The sequence below is a fragment of the Lates calcarifer genome, linkage group LG5 (genome assembly GCF_001640805.2).
Source record: "Lates calcarifer isolate ASB-BC8 linkage group LG5, TLL_Latcal_v3, whole genome shotgun sequence".
NCBI classification, from domain to species: domain Eukaryota; kingdom Metazoa; phylum Chordata; class Actinopteri; family Centropomidae; genus Lates; species Lates calcarifer.
This window is the reverse complement of record NC_066837.1, coordinates 23,195,424-23,217,824: the sequence shown is the minus strand read 5'-3', so window position 1 is coordinate 23,217,824 and position 22,401 is coordinate 23,195,424. Positions and strand designations below refer to the sequence as shown.

Genomic DNA, 22,401 nt, shown 5'->3' with positions numbered 1-22,401 from the left:
CATCCGTCAGGCCAGTGTGTACAAGTCTTTCTTTTTTCTCCTACCTTTTGCCTAAGGTGCTCCGTCACTGTAAATAATATTTCCAGAGAAAATGAGAAACGAAGAACAGGCAGGCAAAGGGAAAAAGAGACGAGGCGAAGCAGTTACAGATACTCATCGTTATCTTAAGTCTCTGCGGGACAGAACTGTGGGTGGAGCAGTTTGAGGGTCTGTGCATCTTGGGGTTCCAGATGCACTCAGATTGCCAGTAAAATACCACATTTTCATGCCATGGCATTGAACTGGAAATGGGGAACTGTTAGGAAACACAGTTACTACTAATGTTGACCTCAGTTGTTTGTTCCTGAACACGCTCGCAGTAGGCCCAGAAGCTCTCAAGCATGGGCCATCATTTAGATACCAGTGAACAAGGGCCGTTTTAAAACATGCAGTTATTTTTCACCCTGTCCTACCACCTCAGGGTGAGAGGACCAGGGCATGTGAGCTTGGGCCAACCATAGCAGCTCGTTATGCATACGAGCCTGAAGGCATTGTGGAGGGACATGGCACTTTAAAACAAGAGGGCCAGTGTGTTGGACTGTCCCGTGGCCCGGAGCTGTGGAGGCTGAGGATTTAACACGCGTCCCATCTGGTGTGTGTGACTGTGCACACGGTGGTCGAGTGGTTAAGGAAGCATCAATAGCCGGACTCTTTAGATCTTGGGGTCAGATGTAGCTCGCAAATCCATTTTCCTTAGAAATGTAAAAGTGGGAAGCAGAGAGAGTTATGTGGGTACATGTGGTGACCGCAGAACTGAAGTATGGACTTTGGATGAAAACTGATTCTATCACAAGTTCAGTCTATTTTTTTATGTTCATATCACACATCCTCATTTCACCAAGTTAAATTCACTGTAATGTCATCACTAGTAAAGCTAAAAGATATGAAGTTCACTGCTCCTGTAATAAGGACACAGCCACTAACAGTGGGATCTCAATGCCCCAGCCCAACACTATCCCTTCATCCAACCCTCCATTCCCCGTTCCATTATTAATTCATTGAGGAGAAAACAGTGCTGGGCTACTTCTCAACCCAGGCGCTTTCCAAACCCTGATTAAAATTGCAAAATGGCCTCCTGTTCAGCCCTATTTCAGATCCTTCAAGACATTCTGACAGAAGCAGAAAGAGACGGGGCAGAGGAAGTGGTCAGATATTCAAAGTGACCTGTTCAGTACTAGAACCTGACACTTGGATTACTCTAGAAGCTTTATACCAAATGCTGCCACACCTTTATGACACGTTATTTTGGACGAATACCCCACAAAAATAGTTGCCAAATGTAATGAGTCAAGGTTGGACTGTACATTACGAGGACAGAGTATTCTTTCCCAATGACACAAGACTATACTGTACATGCCAGAGAAAAGACTATGAGGTTAGAATAGGGTGAAGGCAGCCAGTTAATACCTACATGTAACGTTTACCATCAATAACAATCCATAAGATGGATGGGCCATATGCTTGGCAACGGCAGGCCACACTCCACACAATTCTTCATCTCCGAGGCTTGCCGTACCAGATTCCTGCTTACTAATTGAAGACATGTGGTCTAATCAGCCACCATAGTGATGCATGAGAGGCGGATAAAATGGTGGACAATAGGACAGGGTGGCGAGCCCTAGGAGAAAAAAATCTGTATTTATATTGGTGATACGTTTAACTTTGTGGCACCGTACGTTTTTCTAAGGATAATTTGAAATTATAGTTAACACAGCTATACCAGTGTCTTTTCAGTTACATCCTGCACATACAGACACACAGACACACACACACACACACTGTCACTGGCCTGTTAAAATACAGCATGTGGACCCTTCCGCTTATTCTCCCTAGAGGTGTGTCAGGAACATGCATAAGTCCAAGCAGTAGCGAGCGTGATATTAATTAAGGTAGCCAACCTGTAGGTTCCTTTGTGCCCAGCTGTAGAGCATAAATCAGGCTTTTAACGAGGCTAGGGCCCTAAGATCTCAAACCGTGCTGGAATGCTACCTGCACAGCCATGCCAAAAATCTGTCTGGGTCTAGGGCTCCTATAGATCACTATGTTTATAAGGGGGGCTATAGCGACCTACCCTGGGGAGGGAAGGAGGGCGGGCAGAGCAGAGCGGCAGAAAAGGAGGGTGGCAAAAGGGGGGCATGAGCTATTTCTATTGGGTCATTAGATTTAAGTAAGCATGTGTGGTGTTGGTGTGTAAGCGTGCAAGTTTGCATGCGTGCAGCACCACAACAAATTCTCCTGCTTTTATGAGGATGCTTATGTAAAAAGCAATGGTAACTACTGCAAAAATAATAAGACAGATGGAGCTAAAAAGTGAAGAGTGAGATAAAGACTAAAGACAGAGAAGGAGGACTGTAGTAACAGGTACAAACTTCTCCAGTGAATCAGCAAAGCTCGGGGAATCATCAGCTAAAAAGCAACAATAAATTCCTTTTCTTACCCTCAAGACATAGTTAATAAATGTCTGAGAGGAACTTTCAAATGAGTTTTTAGACCCATGAAAAAAACTGATGAGCAGGATATGTGAAGAAAGCCTGTGTGCCTTTGGTGACAGAAGGATTTATTCACAGACAGCTGCAGGACAGGACACACGCATGGAGAGACTGACTGACTGGCTGACTGGTTGAACAGCAGGCAGGCTGAGTCCACCTCCAAGCCATCGTTTCTGCACAGAAAAGGGTCCATGAACTCAGGCATTCCACGACAGGCAGTGGCAAGATATACGTTATACACACATACAACCGATACACAGGCATGATGCAAATGCACACACGTTTTATGAAGGCTAGAACCTAATATGTAACTATGCAAACGGGTCAGAACTCTGCTAAAGAAATGTCTTAAGCTATAGTACAGCAGTAATTTCCAATGCAATGCCTACGCTCCCAGAAAGCGTACCAGCTAACCAACCGTACATAAATAAGTCAGTGTGGAAGTGCGGAAATTTGGATTAATGGCTGATCAGGGGATGGGTAGAGCTGGTTTCTCAGGCTGCACTACCTGAGATTTATGGGCCAGATGTTTGTGCCATTGCTTCTCTAACAGACTATAAAACTTCATTTACAGAAGGCAACAGTGGAGTCTCAACGTAAAGCGCCGCCAACATGCTAAAATTGTGCTGCGCCGATGCAAATGTCAGCTTCAAATAATTAAAAAATGTAATTAACAAACAGCTTTCATTACTGAGAAATCTTGTACACTCCTGCAGTTTTCTCTTTCCCTCTCTCTTTTGCTTTTCTCTCCCTTTTCTCTCATGTCACTTAGACAATGACAGCCCTGACAGGAATGTAACTCCACTCCCTGCCAACATGAACTCAGGTTCTCAAGATCCACCCTGTCATTTCAAGGGGGCTGACAACCTCTGACTGACGCAGGGGTTGCTGGGGCGTTGACCCTGGTGGACTGCTTCTGTTGCATTCCGAGAAATGAACTTTGTGAATTTGCGCAAGGTCAAACTGTAAAGATCATATATGCTCATTCCATGCATGTCCAGCTGATGGTGTAGGCCTGCAGAAAGTCCCGGGAGGGGAAAGTGCCTGACAATGACCTGATCCAACGGCTATCTCATGTACCTTTGACACCAACGTATAGATATATAAAGACATGAAAAAATATGTTTGCTCTTAAAACACATGGCCTTTATTGCTCTCGTCAGGTTTCATCACCTTTGTGGTACACAGAGGAGTAGCTGATGAAAAGAGGAATTAAGGGCAGTGAAAGAACAAGGATATTATCTGAAGAGGAAGGGGTGTAGTTGAAGGGTGTCAAGAATGGCGTAAAAAACTGTGGAGAGGAGAAGAAGGGAAAAACAAAAGAGTGGTGGACAGCTTTACACTGCAGCACCCCATTCTAGATTACATTAGTGGCAGCTGCTTCCTTTGTGTGGTTTTATGGCCTGGCCCCAAGAAAAAGCTGCTAAAATTTCATTTAATCTGCTGCAGAAACTCAAGTGTCTGTCAGCCACTCAAACAAGGGGGCCTAAAAGCACTATGCTCTCAGATAACTGAGGCAAAATAATGCTAATAATATCTCTCTCCGTGGCCATACAGGCAGACATTTTGTGTAACCAAAGAGGACTTGCCTGTGCTGCCGGTGCATGGGAAACTGGCCCTGCTCTCGCAGTCCAAGGGCAGGCCTTTAATGGCCGGTGAGGGAGCCAGACAACGTCCCCCTTTTTCCCCGCTTTTCTCCCCCCTTTATCTCCACCTCCTGTTCATCCTTCCAAGTCATTAGCTTATGTTAATCGCTAAAACTACCAAGAGTGACCCCCAATTTCATTTAGTATGCCACTACACTTAACAGCAGATGACAACGCAGCTGCTACAACGGATTTATTAAGGTAAAATAACTATGACTGAGCTTATATTTTGTGCTAATTTAGTCACCCACACTCTCAGACTTTGACACATACAGTGTGTGAGCAGATAAAATCTAATTATCATTCAAATTATTTTTGTTTACAAGAAAAAAACAAATAGCCTTAATTTAAAAAATCTAAAAAATCTAAACCCTTTCTGCAAATTCAACACTCTTTTCCTTTCATTGTGGACAATAAATTTGTTTAACTGCTTGGTAAGAACAATATCTTCACCCTGCAAACTCTGGAAGAAGTTTGCCAAATTACTTTTGCCAAAAGTTTAAGTCTATAAAATGGTCCAAAATCTAATAGAATCTAAACCATAATTAAACAAGCTATGAACAAAAAGTGGAAATGCCCATATAATCCTTTATAGCCCAACTGCCTACTCAATATCCTGCTCCTAAAGACGCAGATACTAAACATAAATACACAAAGAAGCCCCATAACAGTTTTGCTGGTTGTGTTAGCCTGAAACAGGGATGGAGTTTTGACAGCAGTGGTAACTGACAGAAAGCAGCAGCGCAGGCAGCGGTTAGGGGCAGCTTCCTTCCTGGGCTTTGGGTTCACAAAGCGACATGTCCACATACGTCCATATACATTTTGTTCAGATAAACCGGGGGGGTATTTTGTCATGTGATGCCACAGTTGAAACTTAAGGCAAGAAGAGGAGGAAGAGGAGTAGGAGGAGATGCAAGGGGCCACGTTACTCCGACCTCTTTGAAAGTAAGATGGCAGGAGGGAGGAGAACTAAGGACATTCAGAGGAGAAAAAGGAGAGTGAAAGGACACAGGCCCAAGCAGAGATAGAGGCAGAAGAAGCCTGTTCGGACAAGATCTCCTCTCTCTCTGTTTGAATGGGGCAAATCACAGATGACGAAAGTAAGCCTGTCACTCCATGTCCCACAAGAGCAGGTCTCACATGCGCACCGCTCATCCTCTCAGGTTTGGCTAAGGCTTAAGAGACTGACACCGCTGTGTGAAGATAATGACAATGAAGCATGTGGCCACCACATAAATGGAAAGAGTATGAAGCTTTCTCCTAGTCTAGTTTTTCCTCTTTACTGTCAAATTCCCACAATTCTTAAAATTACAGAAATACTTTGAGTTTTGCTACATATTACCAGTGCTAAAACTTCTAGTTTGACTTCAGGTACAAGTTATTCTGTGGCTAAGAGCAACTAAATAATGTCACCTAAGTTTTTTTTTTTTTTTTTTTTTTTTTTTAATTTTCTTGCCAAGACATGAAGAGAAGATTGATACCACTCTGATGTCTGTAGGTTAGTGTGTTTTTAAAGGAATCTGGCAACCTTACAATAAGGGGAGCGGTTTCAAGTCTTTATGCTAAGCTAAGCTAACTCTCTGCTGGCTGAATCCTGAATCAAAGCAGTATCTCACCAAGAAAGCGAATAAGCATATTTCCCAAAATGTTGAACTATTCCTGCAATCTCCTGCTTCCTCCACTAACAGTGGTCAGTTTAATCAAAAAGATGCTAGGGTGCAATGGGCAAAGAAACTGAGCTGATTTTAACTTGAACTGCTCAGAGGAGGCTATAAAAAACAGCACTTTGAAATCATTGAGAATAATTTAGGAAAAAAAAAACTTGCTGGCTCAGAAAAAATATGCTAATGGACATTCACCCTTACCTTTTCCATGTAAAACAGTGTTTACAACAGGCAACTAAAAGAAGAAAGAAAAAAAAGAAAGAGAGAAAAAGGAAAAGCAACACAGAGGCACAAATGAGTGCTAATGAAGACATAGCAAGCTGTAGAGGGGGGAAGGCGGAAGAGATGGGCGAGGGCAAATTAACCTTTTTAATTGGAGAGTGGTAGCCCTCTTTGGACCCTGCAGTTGGATCCAGAGTGCTGACAGATGATGAGAGGGAAATGGCAGGCCTATTACAGGCAATCTGGCCCTGCAACTTGGCAGACCGCAGCAGTACCAGAGCCTGGGGAGAACAGGGCATGTCCAGCATGGAAAGCACTCCCTGCCAGACCGCTTGCTGGCAGAGAAGGGCTTGCCTCAATAAAGGTATAAATAGAGAATGGTTATCTTGGCACTTTGAACCATGGGGTAAAGGGTTGTCATAAGGGAGTCTGGTTTCTCGTCTGATAACAAAATACTACCTGGTCAAGAAAAAGGAGAAGGGCTTTGCTTTAATGAAAGAGAGAGAACCAGTCTGACAGGTATGAGCGAGGAGAAGGGCCAAGGGAGGGAGGTGTGAGGGTGAAGAAATGCACACCGAAAAATTCACACACCATTTGGGTTCACATGATATGTACTCATGCACACACCCATTTTCAAGCCCAAGACATCTGCCCCGGTGTTCACCAAGGAGCCAGATGCAAGAAAAAGACATCAGAGAGGATGACTTCCTGTCTGTCTGTGTCTGGATGCAAGAGCCATGTTTATGTCTGGGGATACAAGAAAAACAAACATCAAGGTCAGAGAAGCTGGAGTCTGTCCAAGCAATAGATAGCCCTTTCTTAACAGGGCTGCAGGCCTGTTTTAACATACGGCCCCAGGGGGACACCAGGATTTAGACAGAACCCTTAGGCAGGATTTCGTATTGAATATCAGGACCCTTACACTGTTAGAGCTGCTTCACAAGCTGAAAGCTTTACACCTGACGTCTGCAAGTGTTGTAAGTAAATAGCACGTATGGTGTCAGGGTAAAAAGATATCTTTTCCAAATCTGATCTGATATTCTTTTTTACATACATATCATTGAGCAAATTGCATGTTCTTGACACTCAGAGACAACTATCTAATCCACTGTGTCACTGTCCAGGAGACAGTTGATGTAAACATAATCCTGACGCCTGGTGTTTAATGCTGACCCCATTAGCCAGACGTCCATGGACATCTCTACAGCAGGTCAACACTGCTAAGACAAAGAATCACCAATCCTTACCTCTGCCAACTGCCCCTCCCCTGAGTCTCTTGTCAGTCCATCTCTCAATCCACACCTTCCCTTGTCTCTCTCTTTGTCCATCTGTCTTGCATTATGTATTATAATGCATCTAAAACAAGGCACAGACAACACGGCAGACCCCACTGGATTGCTTTTAATTGCGTCATACAAAGCCATTCAAGAGATGAGACAATTAAGTGTGTGAGTCTCACATTCTTCACATGCATGTATGCCTGTGTGCAGGCATATACACACACACATGCGTAACCACACTGATACTGTGGTCCTCCGTCAGCATCCTCTGCGTGCATCTCATGCACACACACTCTCACTTGCAAATTTCTCCCTCACTCTCTCCGTCTTTGTATCTGTCTCTGTCCCTAAACACACACACACACACACACACACACACCAGACACATGGCCGAAGAGAGCAGACTACCATCTGGGAGTAGTGGCCGGCTTTGTCTGGGTGGTGGTGGTGGTGGCGGGGGGTGCCAACATGACCCCCCCCCCAACACACACACACACACACTCTCACACATAAACTATACACACAGCCCTTGCAACAGCCCCCGTCACCCTCCCTATCCAACTGCTCTAAGTGTGAGAGCTCTTCTCATACAATCTGCACATATACATATGCAAATTTGCAGGGGGCATTATAAAAACAGCCATCATCACACACACACACACACACACACACACACACACACACACACACATGCACATAGAAGCGAGATATTTAGTTGGCTTCGGCACCAAAGTAGCCACGCAAGAGTTCTGGAAAAGAAAACATGTTTCTGAGAAATAGAGCAAGAGCTAGAAGGCTGGAAGAAAGAGAGGAAGATGAAAAGAAGTACCTTCTTTATAAATAACAAATTAATGTGAGCATGTGTGAAATACATGCAAATGGGATTGCATGCATTTACATAGGGACACACATAAACACATGCGCACACTGACACGCAAACATACATTATCCATGTTTGCCCCGCAGCATGCATGTTATGTGGATTTTTACATAAAACCTCACTCTGTCAATTGACACAGGATGTAACACAACTGTCCTTATGTTCCACATCACATCTGACACACAAGTGATCAGTGCCAACTTTTGATATCTGACACTTTCTTATGTCTGGCTCTAGTTTATCACATATTTACATTAATAAGCTTGTACCAGATTTTAAAGAATCAAAGAAAATGAATAATATGAAGATATCTAATACACAAGGAATTTATTTCTATGTGGCTGCACTTGAACTTTAAGTCTTTTGTCTTGCATCCATTTGTCATAATCAGAAACCACGAGGCCCTGAGTGAGGACGCGAGGGAGAGAAACCAGTCATACAGAAAGAGAGAGAGAGACACCTGCGAGGCTAGCTGGAAAGGCGTCACCTAACCCACTGCTATTCTCACAAAAACTTCATCATGTCTTTACACTTGACCTTTCACACAAGCTTTTAACAAATTACTTTTCTCTCCTCTGCAGTTCACGCTTACTTCGATGAACACATTTTTGTAAGCATGTGCAATGGTCAAAACTGTATTAACATTAAAATCAGTCACAGAAACAGCTTCATCAAGATGACAGACAAATGATAGCTGCAGCCTAAAAAGGAGGACTCAAATTAATAAATTCTACAGTCCTACAGCGATAAAATCTCAGTTCCTTGAGTTCCTTAGATGTTCATGATGTGACAGAGCTTTCTGATCTGCCATCTTGAGGCAGAGTTTGTGTGTGAGCTGAAAGCATTTGAAGTGGAATAGTGAACAGCCTGCTCTCAAAACTCAAGGGACACATCCGAGTCGTAATTAGGGGAGAGGAGCTGCGTCCATATTTTATGGCGTTCGCAGACACAAACACACTCACAGACATAATTTCCATTACCGCCACATGTGTACGTGTATCATATATGGATCCGTGGATATATTAATGCATGTACAAGCTGACACAGATAGAGGGTTTCTTGCCCACACGGCACAACAGTCCATTATGTACATCTTCCATATCAAATTCTCTCCCCCAGTTTTCACCACTCTCATGTTTGCTGTAATGTTTTCAGTACACAATAGCAGCAGTGGTGTTAAGCTCATGTTGCCCCATCAAGAGCAGAGCACCAACAACAACCAAACACTTTTCCCTCCTCTTCCCACCCTGTTTACGACCGGATCCATTCGTCTCTCACTTTGTTCCCACGCTCCCCCACTTCTTTTTTCTCTCCTCTGCATTGTCCTGTGCCCTCAGGTTAGAGGTTCTCTCTGTTTCCTCCTCTAAAGCCTGGAAAACAGAGCAGGAGGACGAGAAGAGGCGAGCTGGAAAGAGAAGAGAGAGAAAGAGAGAGAGACAAGAGGAGAGGAGGGCCGGGCGACGAGGCCTGTCCGTCTGCCTCCTTCGGCCTGGCTGGCTAACCGGTCTGAACTGGTTCTGACATAGGTGAACCAGAGACGTGTCCTCTTTCGCCTCTGGACAAAAAAGAACTGTGGTGGCATTCCATCCACAGTCAGCAGGTACCAGGGAAGTATGCATCCGTGTGTGTGTGTGTGTGTGTCTGTGAGTATATGCACATGACACATATGTGTGTGTGTGTGTGTCTGTCTGTCTCCCAAGACCTTTGAGGCCTGGACCATTGCCAAGTTCATCTGTTAATGGACAGCTACTAGGAGAGCTGCCCCATCCCCCTCTTTCCCTCCTCTCTGTGTCTCCAGCAGCCGTGCCGGCTCACGACCCCCCCTTAACCTCCCCAACCCCCAGCCAGGCCTGCCCAGATACAGACCCTCGCTCTCCCTCTCCCTCCTCCACTCCTTTTCTCTGCCTTCCCCTGAAAGCTATATCATTCCCTTTCTCCTTCTCCTCCTCCTCCTCACTGCCCCCCAACACTCTGTGCTTCTCCTATTCAAGATAAACAGAGTGCTTCAAGTTCAGGGGACACCCTGGGACCCTTTAACAAAGCCATCTATCATGCTGTCTGCCTGAGACTCCTTTGGCCATAGTGGGCTCTGTTGCTGCTGCTGCTACATCTCTCTCTCTCTATCTCTCTCTCCCTCTCTCTCTCTCTCATCTGAATGTGTGTGAGAGTGAACACACACAGGCTGGACACAGACCAACCAGCCATCCTGCAAACCCTGACTAGCTACTTGCTCTAGCTGATCCCGAGCTGGACAATTTCCCCATTGTGTTTGTGGCCCCTCCTGGCCCCTTCAAGACCAGAGCAAAGCCAGACACCCCCCACCCCAAACTCCCTTCTGCCAGTGCACCCCCCACCCCCCCACCCCTGTAAAACAAGACAAACTCACGACACGAAGGCATGCCATGGAGCAAGGGACAGCACGCACACGAAGGCCACTTTCTCTCCACACCTCGGAGACAGACTCCGCTGACCTCTCTCCTATTCCCCTGAAGTTAAACTGTGGGACGATTAACCAAACTGTCAACAGCTTAATAGTGTGGGAATAAGAGACTGACAGTAGGCCTAGGAGCTGTGTGTACACACTATGGAGATTGTGAACGGTACATGGGGGGGGGTGGCAGAGAGAAACCCCATTCACACAAAGATCCTGCAACATTTATGGACTCAATTATCTGGCATTAAAGCACAGGTTTTGTTGTATGGAAATACGGCAGCAAGTGGGAAAATAAGGACACCACAGAGGAAGAACATCGTGAATTGCCTCACAGGCTAACTAAATGATTCATTTCAAAACTTACACGCAGCTGAAACTAATTTAGAGAGATGCCGGTTCAACTTTATGGTCATTTCGAATGCTGGAATTTGTGGTGCTGCTGAACTGTAATCTGTTAAATACAGAATATTTACTAAATATTTAGTTCAGTCTTTTAACATCAGTGAGGGCATATTAAATGTACAGTGTAATTTGTATAATTGCAGTTTATCACAACTTGTCTCCTATTCTTAAAGGTTGAGTTAATCTTGGCTGGATTCATGGCTTTTTAGGCATCATGACACACCTTCTTTAGTGCAATGCATGGCTACATAACAAAACCAAATACATCTTGTAACTTTGCTGTTTATTTATTTCATATTTCTGTTAATTTTATTTAAAGTAATCTTAATATCTCTTGCAGTTATTGCTATTGATTCCACTGGAAGATTTATAGAAATCATGCTAGGTCCAGTCCGGGTAAACTGGCAGAGTGTTTTACATGATGAAAGAACTCCAGCTCTTGTTCCCACATAACACTGACAAGGACTATAGCAGGAGTATTTACAAGATAAGGTGTGTGCAGTTAAGGGGCCAGAGAGAGAGAGTTTTTCTGGCTAACAATTGTGACAAGAGCTGGCTAATCAACTCTTGACACCACTAGCTCACTCCAGGTATGGAAGAGGGGCTAGGGCTCGCGTCATGGTCACACAAACACACACACATTTTCCATCTCTCTTCCTCCCTCTTTCATGCTTCTCTCTCCGACAAACAGCCATAGCAGCACCCCCAAAAAGCCCAGCAGCTGCTGTCCTCTCCTGCCTGCCGTAGAGTGGGACCAGCCCGCCGGTTTTAGAGCGCTAAATTATCCATTAGATGTTATCAAGTTGTAGCAGGGTGATGCCATTCTGCTAGAAGCCATCAATCTTTCATAAGTCCTAGGCACAGCGTGGATTGGGATGCACTACCAGCACCTCCCACCTCTCCCAGCGCACCACCCACCCCATCCAGCTCAACGAGCTGCACGCAAACTTAAGACATGTGCACACAGTAAGGCCAACAATCCACAGTCAACAAATACACAGGCTGACATAAATGCAGCCAGGTACACGCTCTTGCACTCAAGCTCTGCAGAAACAACCTGGACAGGAGCTTGTTAAGGGAACATCCAGTTCTACATTTCTTGTCTTGTGTCTTTTATCCCCCCATTTTCCTTCCTAAACAAAACTAACATTTTGAGCCAGGCCTTGAAATTTTTGCTACCTAAACCGTGTTTCCATGCCCTCACACTAGTTTCTCCCTTTTTTTTCTCTCCTCCTGATCTCTCTCTCTCTCTCTCCCTCCCTCCCTCTGCTTCTTGCCGTGGCCTGGCAGGCAGGCAGGGCAGACATGTTCAGAATGCGCTCCGGTAATGGGCTAATCAAAAATGCAAAACAATTGGCAATTACCGCGCGGGGCCCTAATGGTCATTAGAATTTACAACAAGGTAATGAACTGAGAGTCAGCTCAGTCCATGCATATTCATAAAGCAATCAGGCCTTTGAAGATTAAAGAAGCGCTTCAAATTTAAATGAGGGCGCCAGCATGTTATCAGTGAGATTCAGCCTGCAAAAGTAAAGGGTGCCTGGGACAGGAGTGTGCATTTATGAGTGTGTGTATGTGTGAGTGTCTGTGCGTGATGAGGGTTGGGGGTCAGTTTGGTGTAGGGGGATTGAGTGGAGGTGTAAGTATGTGTGTGTGTGTGAGTGTGTGCATGCATCTGTGATGATGGTGTGTGTCGGTCTTGTGCCAAAACGCGCCTGCATGCATTTTGTGCAAACTGCAGTACACTGAAACCACCATATAGCCTAAAGTGCTTCTAATAACCAAATTAACACTCTCTTAAAAATGAATGAAGGCCCTATCTTCTGATCATCATTTAAAAGACGTGGGATTTGAATCTAAGATCAAATGTACAGTTAACTTGAGCTATTAGGAGGCAATGAGCTTTTGAATACGAAACCCCCCCGAGGAATACAGCAACCTATTAGTATACATTTATGAAAAAGTGCTGCGGCAGACATGGTTTGCATGCACATGTACACGCTAAAACACTTTGAGACTCACACACACACACACAAATAGAGGAGCTGTGAGTTTTCACAAGTGCAGTATCAGACACAGGGGCCCTCTCTGTGCCATATCTCTCTGGTGGAGATAAGGCTGGCGAGACACAGCTGTAGACGACCACCCACCCACATACAAAAGGCACAAATAGACTCACACACACCCACAGACACGCAAGAGTCTGACAGGCCAAGCCCAGCGCTGGGACCTGCAGTGGGGCAGATAGTGGAGGAAGAAACACTAGAGAAGACAGATAGTGACCAGGATCAGTGGGTTTAGACAAACGTGAGGCCCTCGCCAATGTGGCTCTCCCATGGCCTCAGCATTATCACCATGGTTTTGAGAAAGACAAAGCAGCGGTCCTGCAGCACCGCATCTATAATCACTACAGTCATAATAGGAACACAAGAGGTTGAGGTGACATACTGAGTAGTGATACAGGTTGTGATAATGCAATACAGACTCTGAGATACTGAGTAATAAAATCTGGATCGGATTTAATCAGCGACCTAAATCAGGACTTAAAGAAGAAAGAAAGGGGAAGTTTTTTAGAAAATGAAAATTACTTCGTTAAAATCTATGAGCCAATTCTCACCCCCAAACTAACCTGCCTTCCTAAAATACCACTTCTGTCCTTTTTGCTCTCATCCGCCACTTCCTGAGCTACAGCTGTATCAAAGACACTTTTTCTTCTCTGTTTCTGTTCTGTCTAAAAATAAAGTCATTAACCTGCAGGTGGTGAAGCCGGCGGCTGGCGTGACAGGCCCTGACGCTGTCAGATGACCCCTGACCCTGTGATGTGACTGCCTGCCACGCTATTGACAGGACAGCGGCAGGACACGCTTATTTCTGAGGATACTTTTTTATCCCGTGTGATGCGGCTGTGGACAAACAAGGTTGTTTCTGTCGTATAGCTTCGTTTGACAGTAGGTAGAGGGGCTAGAAAGTGGCAGTGTATGTGTGTGTGTGTGTGTGTGTGTGTCTCTTCTGGCTTGCTCTGCAGCCAAATTTGCGAGAGTGAGAATGAGGTCTAGAGTGGATGTTGGAAGCCTTTAAGAGGTGCAGACATGCTAATGTAGCCAAAACTTAGAGTTTCCAGTCCCTCGAGACAAACTACTGGAGCGATGCGTGGAGAGAGAGCATGAGTGGGAAAAGGGAGAGAAAGAGATAGAGAGACAGAGAGAAAGGGGAGGGGGAGAGGGGCAGTGGGGAGGGGGCTAAAATAAGGATCATATGTTTCTGACAGATCTCATCAACTCACAACACATCATGGGGCCTCTGCCACAACACACATTTATTACAGACAAAACACAGTTTCACAGGAGGGGGTTTACACTGTACGTGTGTGTGTGTGGGGTGGGGTGGGGGTGGGGGGATTGTTGTGTTCATGAAACAGGTGTGTGTACATTTGTGGGTGGGTGCTTGCATTTGTGTAAGCCTCTTTTTGTGCCCATGCGTGCATGTGTGTGTTTGTGTTCATGCATGTGTGTGTGTGTGTGTGTGTGTGTGTGTGTGTGTGTGCATATTTCAACTAGCCTCCACCTGAATGGCCTGAGGCTGTCGTACCGGGGTTGTTAGAAGACAAACAGAGACACAGGAAGCGCAAGCTAGGAGCCCTGAGGACAGTGTGTGCACTCACACTCACACACACACACACACACACACAAAACCACAGTCTACTGCATACCTACCCTTAAGTACATACACACTCCCGCTGTCAGTCACACACATAGCTGCCACCTCACCATAACTCCTGCTTCCTAAACCCACAAAACATCGCTTTAACACACAGCTATACCTCCTCTACCTCCCTCTTACGCACACACACACATATTTAGGCCCAGCCCTGTCCCTCAGGCCCAGCGCTCTGTGCCAAGTCTGGCCTGGCATGGTCCACAGAGGGGTGTCCTGAGGCGAGGCTTGCCAAGTCAAAGACCCTTTCATGTTCAGCCTGCACGCCCAGGGTAGTAAAGCTTTAACAAACAGCCCAACACACACTCTCTCTCACACACACACGCACACACAGAAAGCTATAAACAGTTTAAGTGGTCAAAAACCACACTCATACACACACAACATGTGCACATATGCATATACATTAACACTGCACCCACACTCGAGATGTAAACATCCACTAGACTTCAGCACTTGAATGCAGCCAAAGCCACTAACGCTCAATCCAACAACAAAGGCTGACGAATCGCCGCCGACAACATTTGTGGGTGTTTAGAGCTTGGCTTCAGAATACAAAAATGTCCTCTATGAAAAATTCATCCTAAAAACCATTCCTGTTCACCTTCATTAAAACTTAGTGGAGCCCACAGCCAAAAATAGGACTGATTTTATCAGAGCCCCGAGCAGCTGTAGGATCAAATTAGAGTCAGTTTTTACAGACAATGGAGTTTATGTTGAAAATATTAGCTGGTATCCAATAATCACAATAGCATGCATCTGTGCCTTTTCAGTATCAATTAAAGTGATCATCGAAACAAAGGCACACGCCACATGTGAACTCGCACAGCGACCCATATGCACACACAGACACACTGGACACAGGAAAAAAGATATCACTACCAAGGAGCCTCTCACCCCCCACCACTCACACTCACACACATGCACTGGGTTGTGCATTCCCCATGCACAGCCCAGCCCCCCTGTTCTGCCTGACAGATACCCAGTGTGTATATGTGTGCTTATGAGGGGGGCTGGTGGTTTGGAGAAAGGTGGCACGGTGCCAATACAGAGCCTGCTAAATACCTTTGTCTCCACAACACACAGGGACAAACAGGACAGGCAAGCCACTGCAAGAAGACACACTACAGACACAGAGGGGTGTTACAAGAAATACCGCTCTGTTGTTAGAATGTTTTCCTTCTCATAAAGAAAAAGGGGGGAAAGGTGGCTGCCATAATTAACTCAGTATCGATTCAGAGCCCAGGTTACAATGGAGGCAGTGCGCTGGAAAGAGGCAGAAGTGTGAGATGGTGGTCGATTCGAGCAGCTACAATGGCCTCATTACCACATATGACCAGACTGGTGAGAATGCAAGAGGTGCTAATGCTGGGATAGATAAATACAAGCCACAGTAATGGAGCAATACAAGTGCAAGAATGTAGCACCACGCTCATAAAATGTAGTGACAAGAAACAATTTGTAAAAATACTAATTATGGTATGTGGAACATGATGAAGCCTATATACAGTAGTGGGGTTGTGCATCCTAAATCATAACAATGAAAAGCATCTTGCTTCAATTACTCAGTGTTGGAAGACCAAATGATCATTCATTGCACTGATAACAATTGCATTTAGTCCAAGGGATAATGAATGGGAATGTAATCTGAATCTGCTTCACTGGTATGCCTCTTTAATAGTAATTATATCCTGTGAAATAAATCCAGTTGTACACTACACTGCTTTCACACAGTTTGTGTGAGAAACCGTCATCTGCTCTTTTTCTGGGCCATCCATAATCTGGAGACAAGCTACGGTGTCCCTATGCATATCTTAAATTGTTTATCATGCAAATGATGGCACGCAGGCTGCTCTGCCCTCTTCTAACGGCCCAGAGCTCCAGACTGCAGACCCCAGCCCCAGCTGCAGCCATGAGACTCCCAGACGGCCTCAGCTGTCCCATAGACGGAGACCGAGAGGCAAAGCTTCATCTCCAGCCCTGGGTGTGTTACAGACAACTGCCCCCACCTCCCCACCTTATCGCTCAACCATTCCGGACGTCAGCTCCCTTCAAGTCCAGCAGCTTCTTTCCTGCACCTAGCCCAGGTCTGTTTAAGCTGCCGTCCATATAGAAATCCATCTGCTTGGATTCATATTTAGGGAGGAGGGTGAGGAGTGGAGGGGTCACATTCATTTGAGTGCATGCAGTGCAGCAGCATACAGTAAATCTTTAGGGGTGTAACATATAATACACTCCCCTGGAATAAACTGGACATGAAAGCCAGTATGGCATAGATACAGTGTGTGGGGACAGTATGTATTGAGATGCCTCAGCTCAGTGTCAGCCTCTAACTGAGCAGGGTGAGAGAACATGGCAGCTAGCATATGGAGTATGGGGTGGCGCGCTGGCACTGCCAGTCTGGATCCATCAATCTTGGACACAGAAAACAGAGGTGGGGTAGGGGGGGGGCTGACTTTTATGCATATGTGACTGATGTGTGTTCTGTCCTGCACAGTGGCTGCATCTCCTGTATGACTCAAAATCTCTTCCTTTTGTTTATCTCCGATGTTGACCTCACACTGTTTTCCTCCTCTTAAAGAGTTTTTGAACACTAGGAAACATTGCAACAAGGTTATAAAATATATCAGATGAGGTGTCACAACAGGACAATCCTTACCAAGTTAATCCATTCATTATTAACCCAAGTAAATCCTGACTGTTACACAATGTTCAGAGAAATGAGTCCTATAAATAAAGTTCTGCTCACAATGCTAGTGACCTTATGATATCATGTGAACTCCACTGCACGATGATCTAAATGAGCAAAGAAAAAGCATGTTCAAACAGCTGACAAGGCCAAGAGGCATGTACGGATGTGTGTGTGTGTGTGTGTGTGTGTGTGTGTGTGTGTGTGAGGATGTGTGTGCGCAGATGTCTAACAAACTGCACACTAATGAACAGTGGTCATTCTGTATGACAGAGGGCTAACTAGCTAACAACAGATAACAGTGGTCCCTTTACAATGCCATCTGCAAAGCTGAGGCACCGACTAATGCAGTACAGTACCGTGCATTGTGGAGTACTACTATTCGTGCATTTAGCCTGAATTGGCTTCAAATTAAATCACAACTGCCCAGACAATCAGCTCAATCTGGCACATGGTATTGGATCTGTTAAAGGAAATGAATAAACATTCAAATAGGCTGGTCAAAATCAAACCCCACTCTGCGAAACCAGTCATAAGGGACTCATGCTTGTTTGCACAGCGACTCATCTTTTCACTACAGCCTCATTTAGCCCCGGTGGACAACCAAGAAACCGAACAGCTGCCTTAAGAAGTCCTTAATTACTCAAATCAAGAAAAAACACTGACAATTAGTGGCTGTAGGATTCCTCAAATAAACGCTTCTTCCTTGACAGATCAGCATAATTACATTCTTTTCTGTCTCTTTTTTTAATTTTAGCATCATAGTGAGCCTTCACAGGCACATATTTGAGGGAGCGGGAGATATGACAGTGTAATAAGCCGGGGAGGGATAGAGATGCATCTCTCACCACCACATGAGAGAGAATGTGGAGGCCACAGGATCTGAGCACATCTGTGATGCAGAAACAAACCAAAAAGAAATCCATTTTTTTCCTCTCTTCTCTTTCTCTCTTTCATAATCTGTGTCTTTGTCTGTCTCTGTATGTGTGCGTGTGTGTCTTTTTTCACTGTCTGTAAATGTTTTCCTTTTCTCACAATCATTTTTCTCAACGGCTCAGTCTTCATGTGGGTTCATGGCTCAGCTGAGCGAGATTCACAGCTCCTAAATGCAGCGGCAGATATTTCACACCCCGGTTATGCAGATTGGATACATCCTCGCTACCAGAGGCAAAAACCAAGAAAATCTGAGAGAGCGATTGTTCTCGTTCGAAATAAACTCTCTATGAACCGTGGAAAGTGCGACCCACTCTGCACACCTTTAGACCTTAAAGACTCACTTCCCACATTTTCTTTTTCTTGCTCATTTGTTTACTCTTGCGTGGCAGCCATTTTAAGCTCCCAGTGCATGTGTTTCTTTGCTTTTTTTTTACCTGTGATGTTCTCCAGCTTGGGGATTATTCCTTGCAAGGGTGCTGATAAACAATCCTCATCATGCGGCGACACCTGAACAGCCACCTCCACGGGGTGACATGCCCTCTGTGGGTGCTGATGGTGGTGGGTCCGCGAGTGCGAGGAGGATGTGGAGAGGGGTGAGGCAAGCGGGGAGGACGGTGGCCTGTCCAGAGGTTTGTCCATACAGAGGCTCCCGTGGCACTGCCTCCGTTTGTGTTCAATGAATAGCAGGATGTCAGCCAGGGGGAAGCGGGAGTGACACTGGCCGCAGGTCAGCAGGTCCTGGTCCCCTTTTAGGGGATCGCCCTGGCCCACTCCCAGCCTGGGGGAGTCCTGAGAGTCTTCTTCTGGTAAAACACCTGACAGAGGCTCAGCTGGATGGACAAGAAAGAAAGAGGAATATGAGATACGGCACAGAGAGAGATAGTGATTCTGCAGTGCTTGTATACAAATGTGTCAGGAGAGGTGATGGAAAAGCACATTTCTGAATCTCTACAATACATGAAGACATCCACAGGAATAAGGTCAGGTTGTAAAATGTGTAAAGAAAGAAAGAAAGGAAGCACAGACTACTTCGATAAGGACTGACATGTTCAGCTTGCAGGCAGCAGCCAAATGATTAAGTTGCTTGACCCTCTTTATTGTGCTGCCAATCTCGCTTTTTTAATGAACCTAACACCTCTGAGAATCAAAAAATAGATTCTAATTTGAGTTCAAGATGATTGGACCCCATTTCGTTAAAAGTGCTGGGATCTCGTGAACCAAGGTTAGACATTGAGGGGTTGGATGTGGAGTAGGTCCCTGAAGTACTGACAGAGAGAGAGAGAGGAGAGAGAGAGAAGAGAGAAGAGGAGAGAGAGCATTTTAAAAAGAAGTAATCTAGCCACACGGTAAACGACACTGGGCACCCCGACTGGGATGTTGAGATAAGATGTGATGAATTCTTGCCGCCGGTTCAACCTTTAATTCCATGTCGGGTCAGACGTGAAGGTGGTGAGGGACTATGCAAGATAGGCCCCCGTTACCTGTATGTTCAACTGCATTAAAGATGAGGGAATTCACTCCTATTTTACTGGAGCTTATCTTAACCAGCTTATGCCATGAACATAGGCGAAGGTGTGTGAGGCTGGGTTAGGTGGAAAGATTTTTCTTCAAACCACATAATCTCATTTTGATGCCAAGCAAGAGTGATGTGAATAACTTTGAAAACTAAAATATAATCCTTTTTTCAGACATCGAGCTGCGCCAGAATTTAAAGTAGTTTAGGCCAATGTTTCCCACTGGGCTGCAGGAGTAGGTCTGCTCCACTATCAGGAAAATCATTAGGCCTGTTCGTTTGCCATGTTAGACTATTATGACTTCCTGTGGATCAATAATTTCATCCAACTCTCAAACAGAAAAAAAGCAAAAAGGAGGCTTGTTTTTTTTTTTTCATTTTCAGAGGGTTTTTTTTTTTAAATGCAGCAAGCATATACAGTACATTTATTTCCTCTCTGCATGTATGAATATGTAATAAAGTGTCCCTTTGCCACAGGATGGCTCACCACTGGCTCCAAAATAAAATTATGCACTGTGGGACCATGCAGTCTCAAGTACTCTGTTGATCAGATTAATAATGTGAATATATAAAAACATAAGTACTATGCCAAACTAAGTGAAACTAAACTCAAAGAATCTGGGTCAGAGCCAAAAATAGAAATTATACAGGCTAAATGAAATCACTGCAAGTGAAAAAAAAAAAAGGGGGGGGGGGGTGTTAAAAATGTATGTGATTCTGTGAATTGTTCCATGAAAACAGACCTATAGCTGCTTGTCTTTAAACACTTTCTCTCTGCATGTTCTTTCAATATTCTGAATATTTTACTTGACTTTTTTCTCCACTTGGAAAAAATGCATGAGCAGTGCAAAGAACATAAAATATACAATCTTTATTTCTACTAAAATGATCCTCTGCATGCGCTTGGTCAAGCAGCAGCAGCAGCACAGGGATAAAGTGGATCAAGTTCAAGTTCAGAAGTGGCCCACAGGACTACAATCATATTGCGCCCCCCACTGGCAAACCTTATAACAATTATCCGGCAAATGAAGGCATATATGTTGCCAGAGCATAATTGGTTTCAACCAAAAAAAAGGGGGAACAACATGCAGAGACACATTTACCACAACAAACTATAAAGGCAGAAGAAAATACAGCGCACGAGCTCCTGATCTCCAACTAAAACTTCAATTAGAACAGTGTGTGTATCTGGAGACCTCTCCACAGTCGCTGACGCGCGCCTAAGAGTGAATTGATAAAGCATTTCCTGCTGTCATCGTCACACAAACGGTGGGAAATAATTCTCCCTGCAAACATAAGTGAATCTCGACAGCGTTTAAAAAAAAAACACACACTATCAGTCAATCTTAGTCAGCGCCCTGCAATTATTATCACACACGCGCGTAAAACCCACTTTCCTGGTTTTCCCTCTCCTGTAAAACAGTATCGCTCGCGGAGATTCTTGCGGATTTATATCTGTTGATGATAAGGAGATAACACACTACATGTTAAACACACTGTCTTTACACAGCAGCTGTGAGGAATTTGCGAGCACAGTGGCAATATTCCTTCTAGATAACGCACACGAGGTCTCTGCGCTGTGGACAAGTGGGTATGTAAACACCACTTCCCTGTGTCCGAACCAGCTCAAACCTCTGTAAATACATTCTTACAACTAAAGAAACAGAGGTAGCTTTACAGGCGACAGCTGAAAACTTCTCAGCGGATGGCAGCAGCAGCAGCAGCAGTAGTAGTAGAGGTAGTAGTAGTGGCGATAGTAGGCTTGGGCTGCTTTCATATAGGCAAAGGTCTCTGGCCATAAAGCCCATGCATGCCCTTTAATGGCGAAAGAAACCTTGAAGGCTACGTTATACAACACGTTAACAAACACAAGTTGAAGCTCTGTGTCACGTTGTTTCAAAACTTTCACCGGACGATGCCATAATCATTTTTTAAATAAACCTGTAGTCTTGAATATGTTTTGTAATTTCACTCAGGACAGCGGTGGCTCCGTACGTGGCCATATTCTACCTATGAAAATTCCCCAAGGAAGTTGCCTTAAACGAAAAAAAAAAACACACAGAGAGGTGGCTCGTTGAGAGAGGAGGGAAAAAACACTAAAATTAAACCAAAATGCGATTCATCTCCACTTACGCGAAAACTCCCGTTTGCTCAAGTGCTGGGGTTTGCCTTGCTTGCGGCGAGACATGTTGGTTTAGTGGCGGCTTTTCAGCTGAGTTCACATTGGGAAATCCTTTCCTACAAGGTAGACTCCAAATGAAATATCTTCATTGATGCGTCTGACATCCAAATAGGAGGAGAAAAAAAGAGGGGGGAAAGGAAAAAAAACAGAAAAATGAACTGCAGATCATACAGAGGGTGAGGCGGAGAGCGCTACTACGAGCTGTGCGGAGCTCTTCATGACTTTTTCGCAAAGACAGAGTGATGGGGGTACGGCGGAGCCCCCCTGAGCTGCAAGTTCAAGTGCGGACGTGACGTTCCTGCGAACTTGAA

At 44.9% G+C, this 22,401-nt stretch overlaps 1 protein-coding gene across 1 annotated transcript in view; it reads right to left on the bottom strand.

The window, feature by feature from the left end:
* The window catches only part of bcl11ab (BCL11 transcription factor A b), a 35,728-nt gene extending 13,327 nt beyond the window's left edge, over positions 1 to 22,401 (bottom strand). Inside the window, exons 1-2 of the mRNA XM_018664826.2 lie at positions 22,042 to 22,401; positions 18,830 to 19,225 (exon numbers count right to left, since the gene is read on the bottom strand). Coding sequence (XP_018520342.1) covers positions 18,830 to 19,225; positions 22,042 to 22,096 — 451 coding nt within the window. The 5' untranslated portion in view covers positions 22,097 to 22,401. The remainder of the gene's footprint in view (positions 1 to 18,829; positions 19,226 to 22,041) is intronic.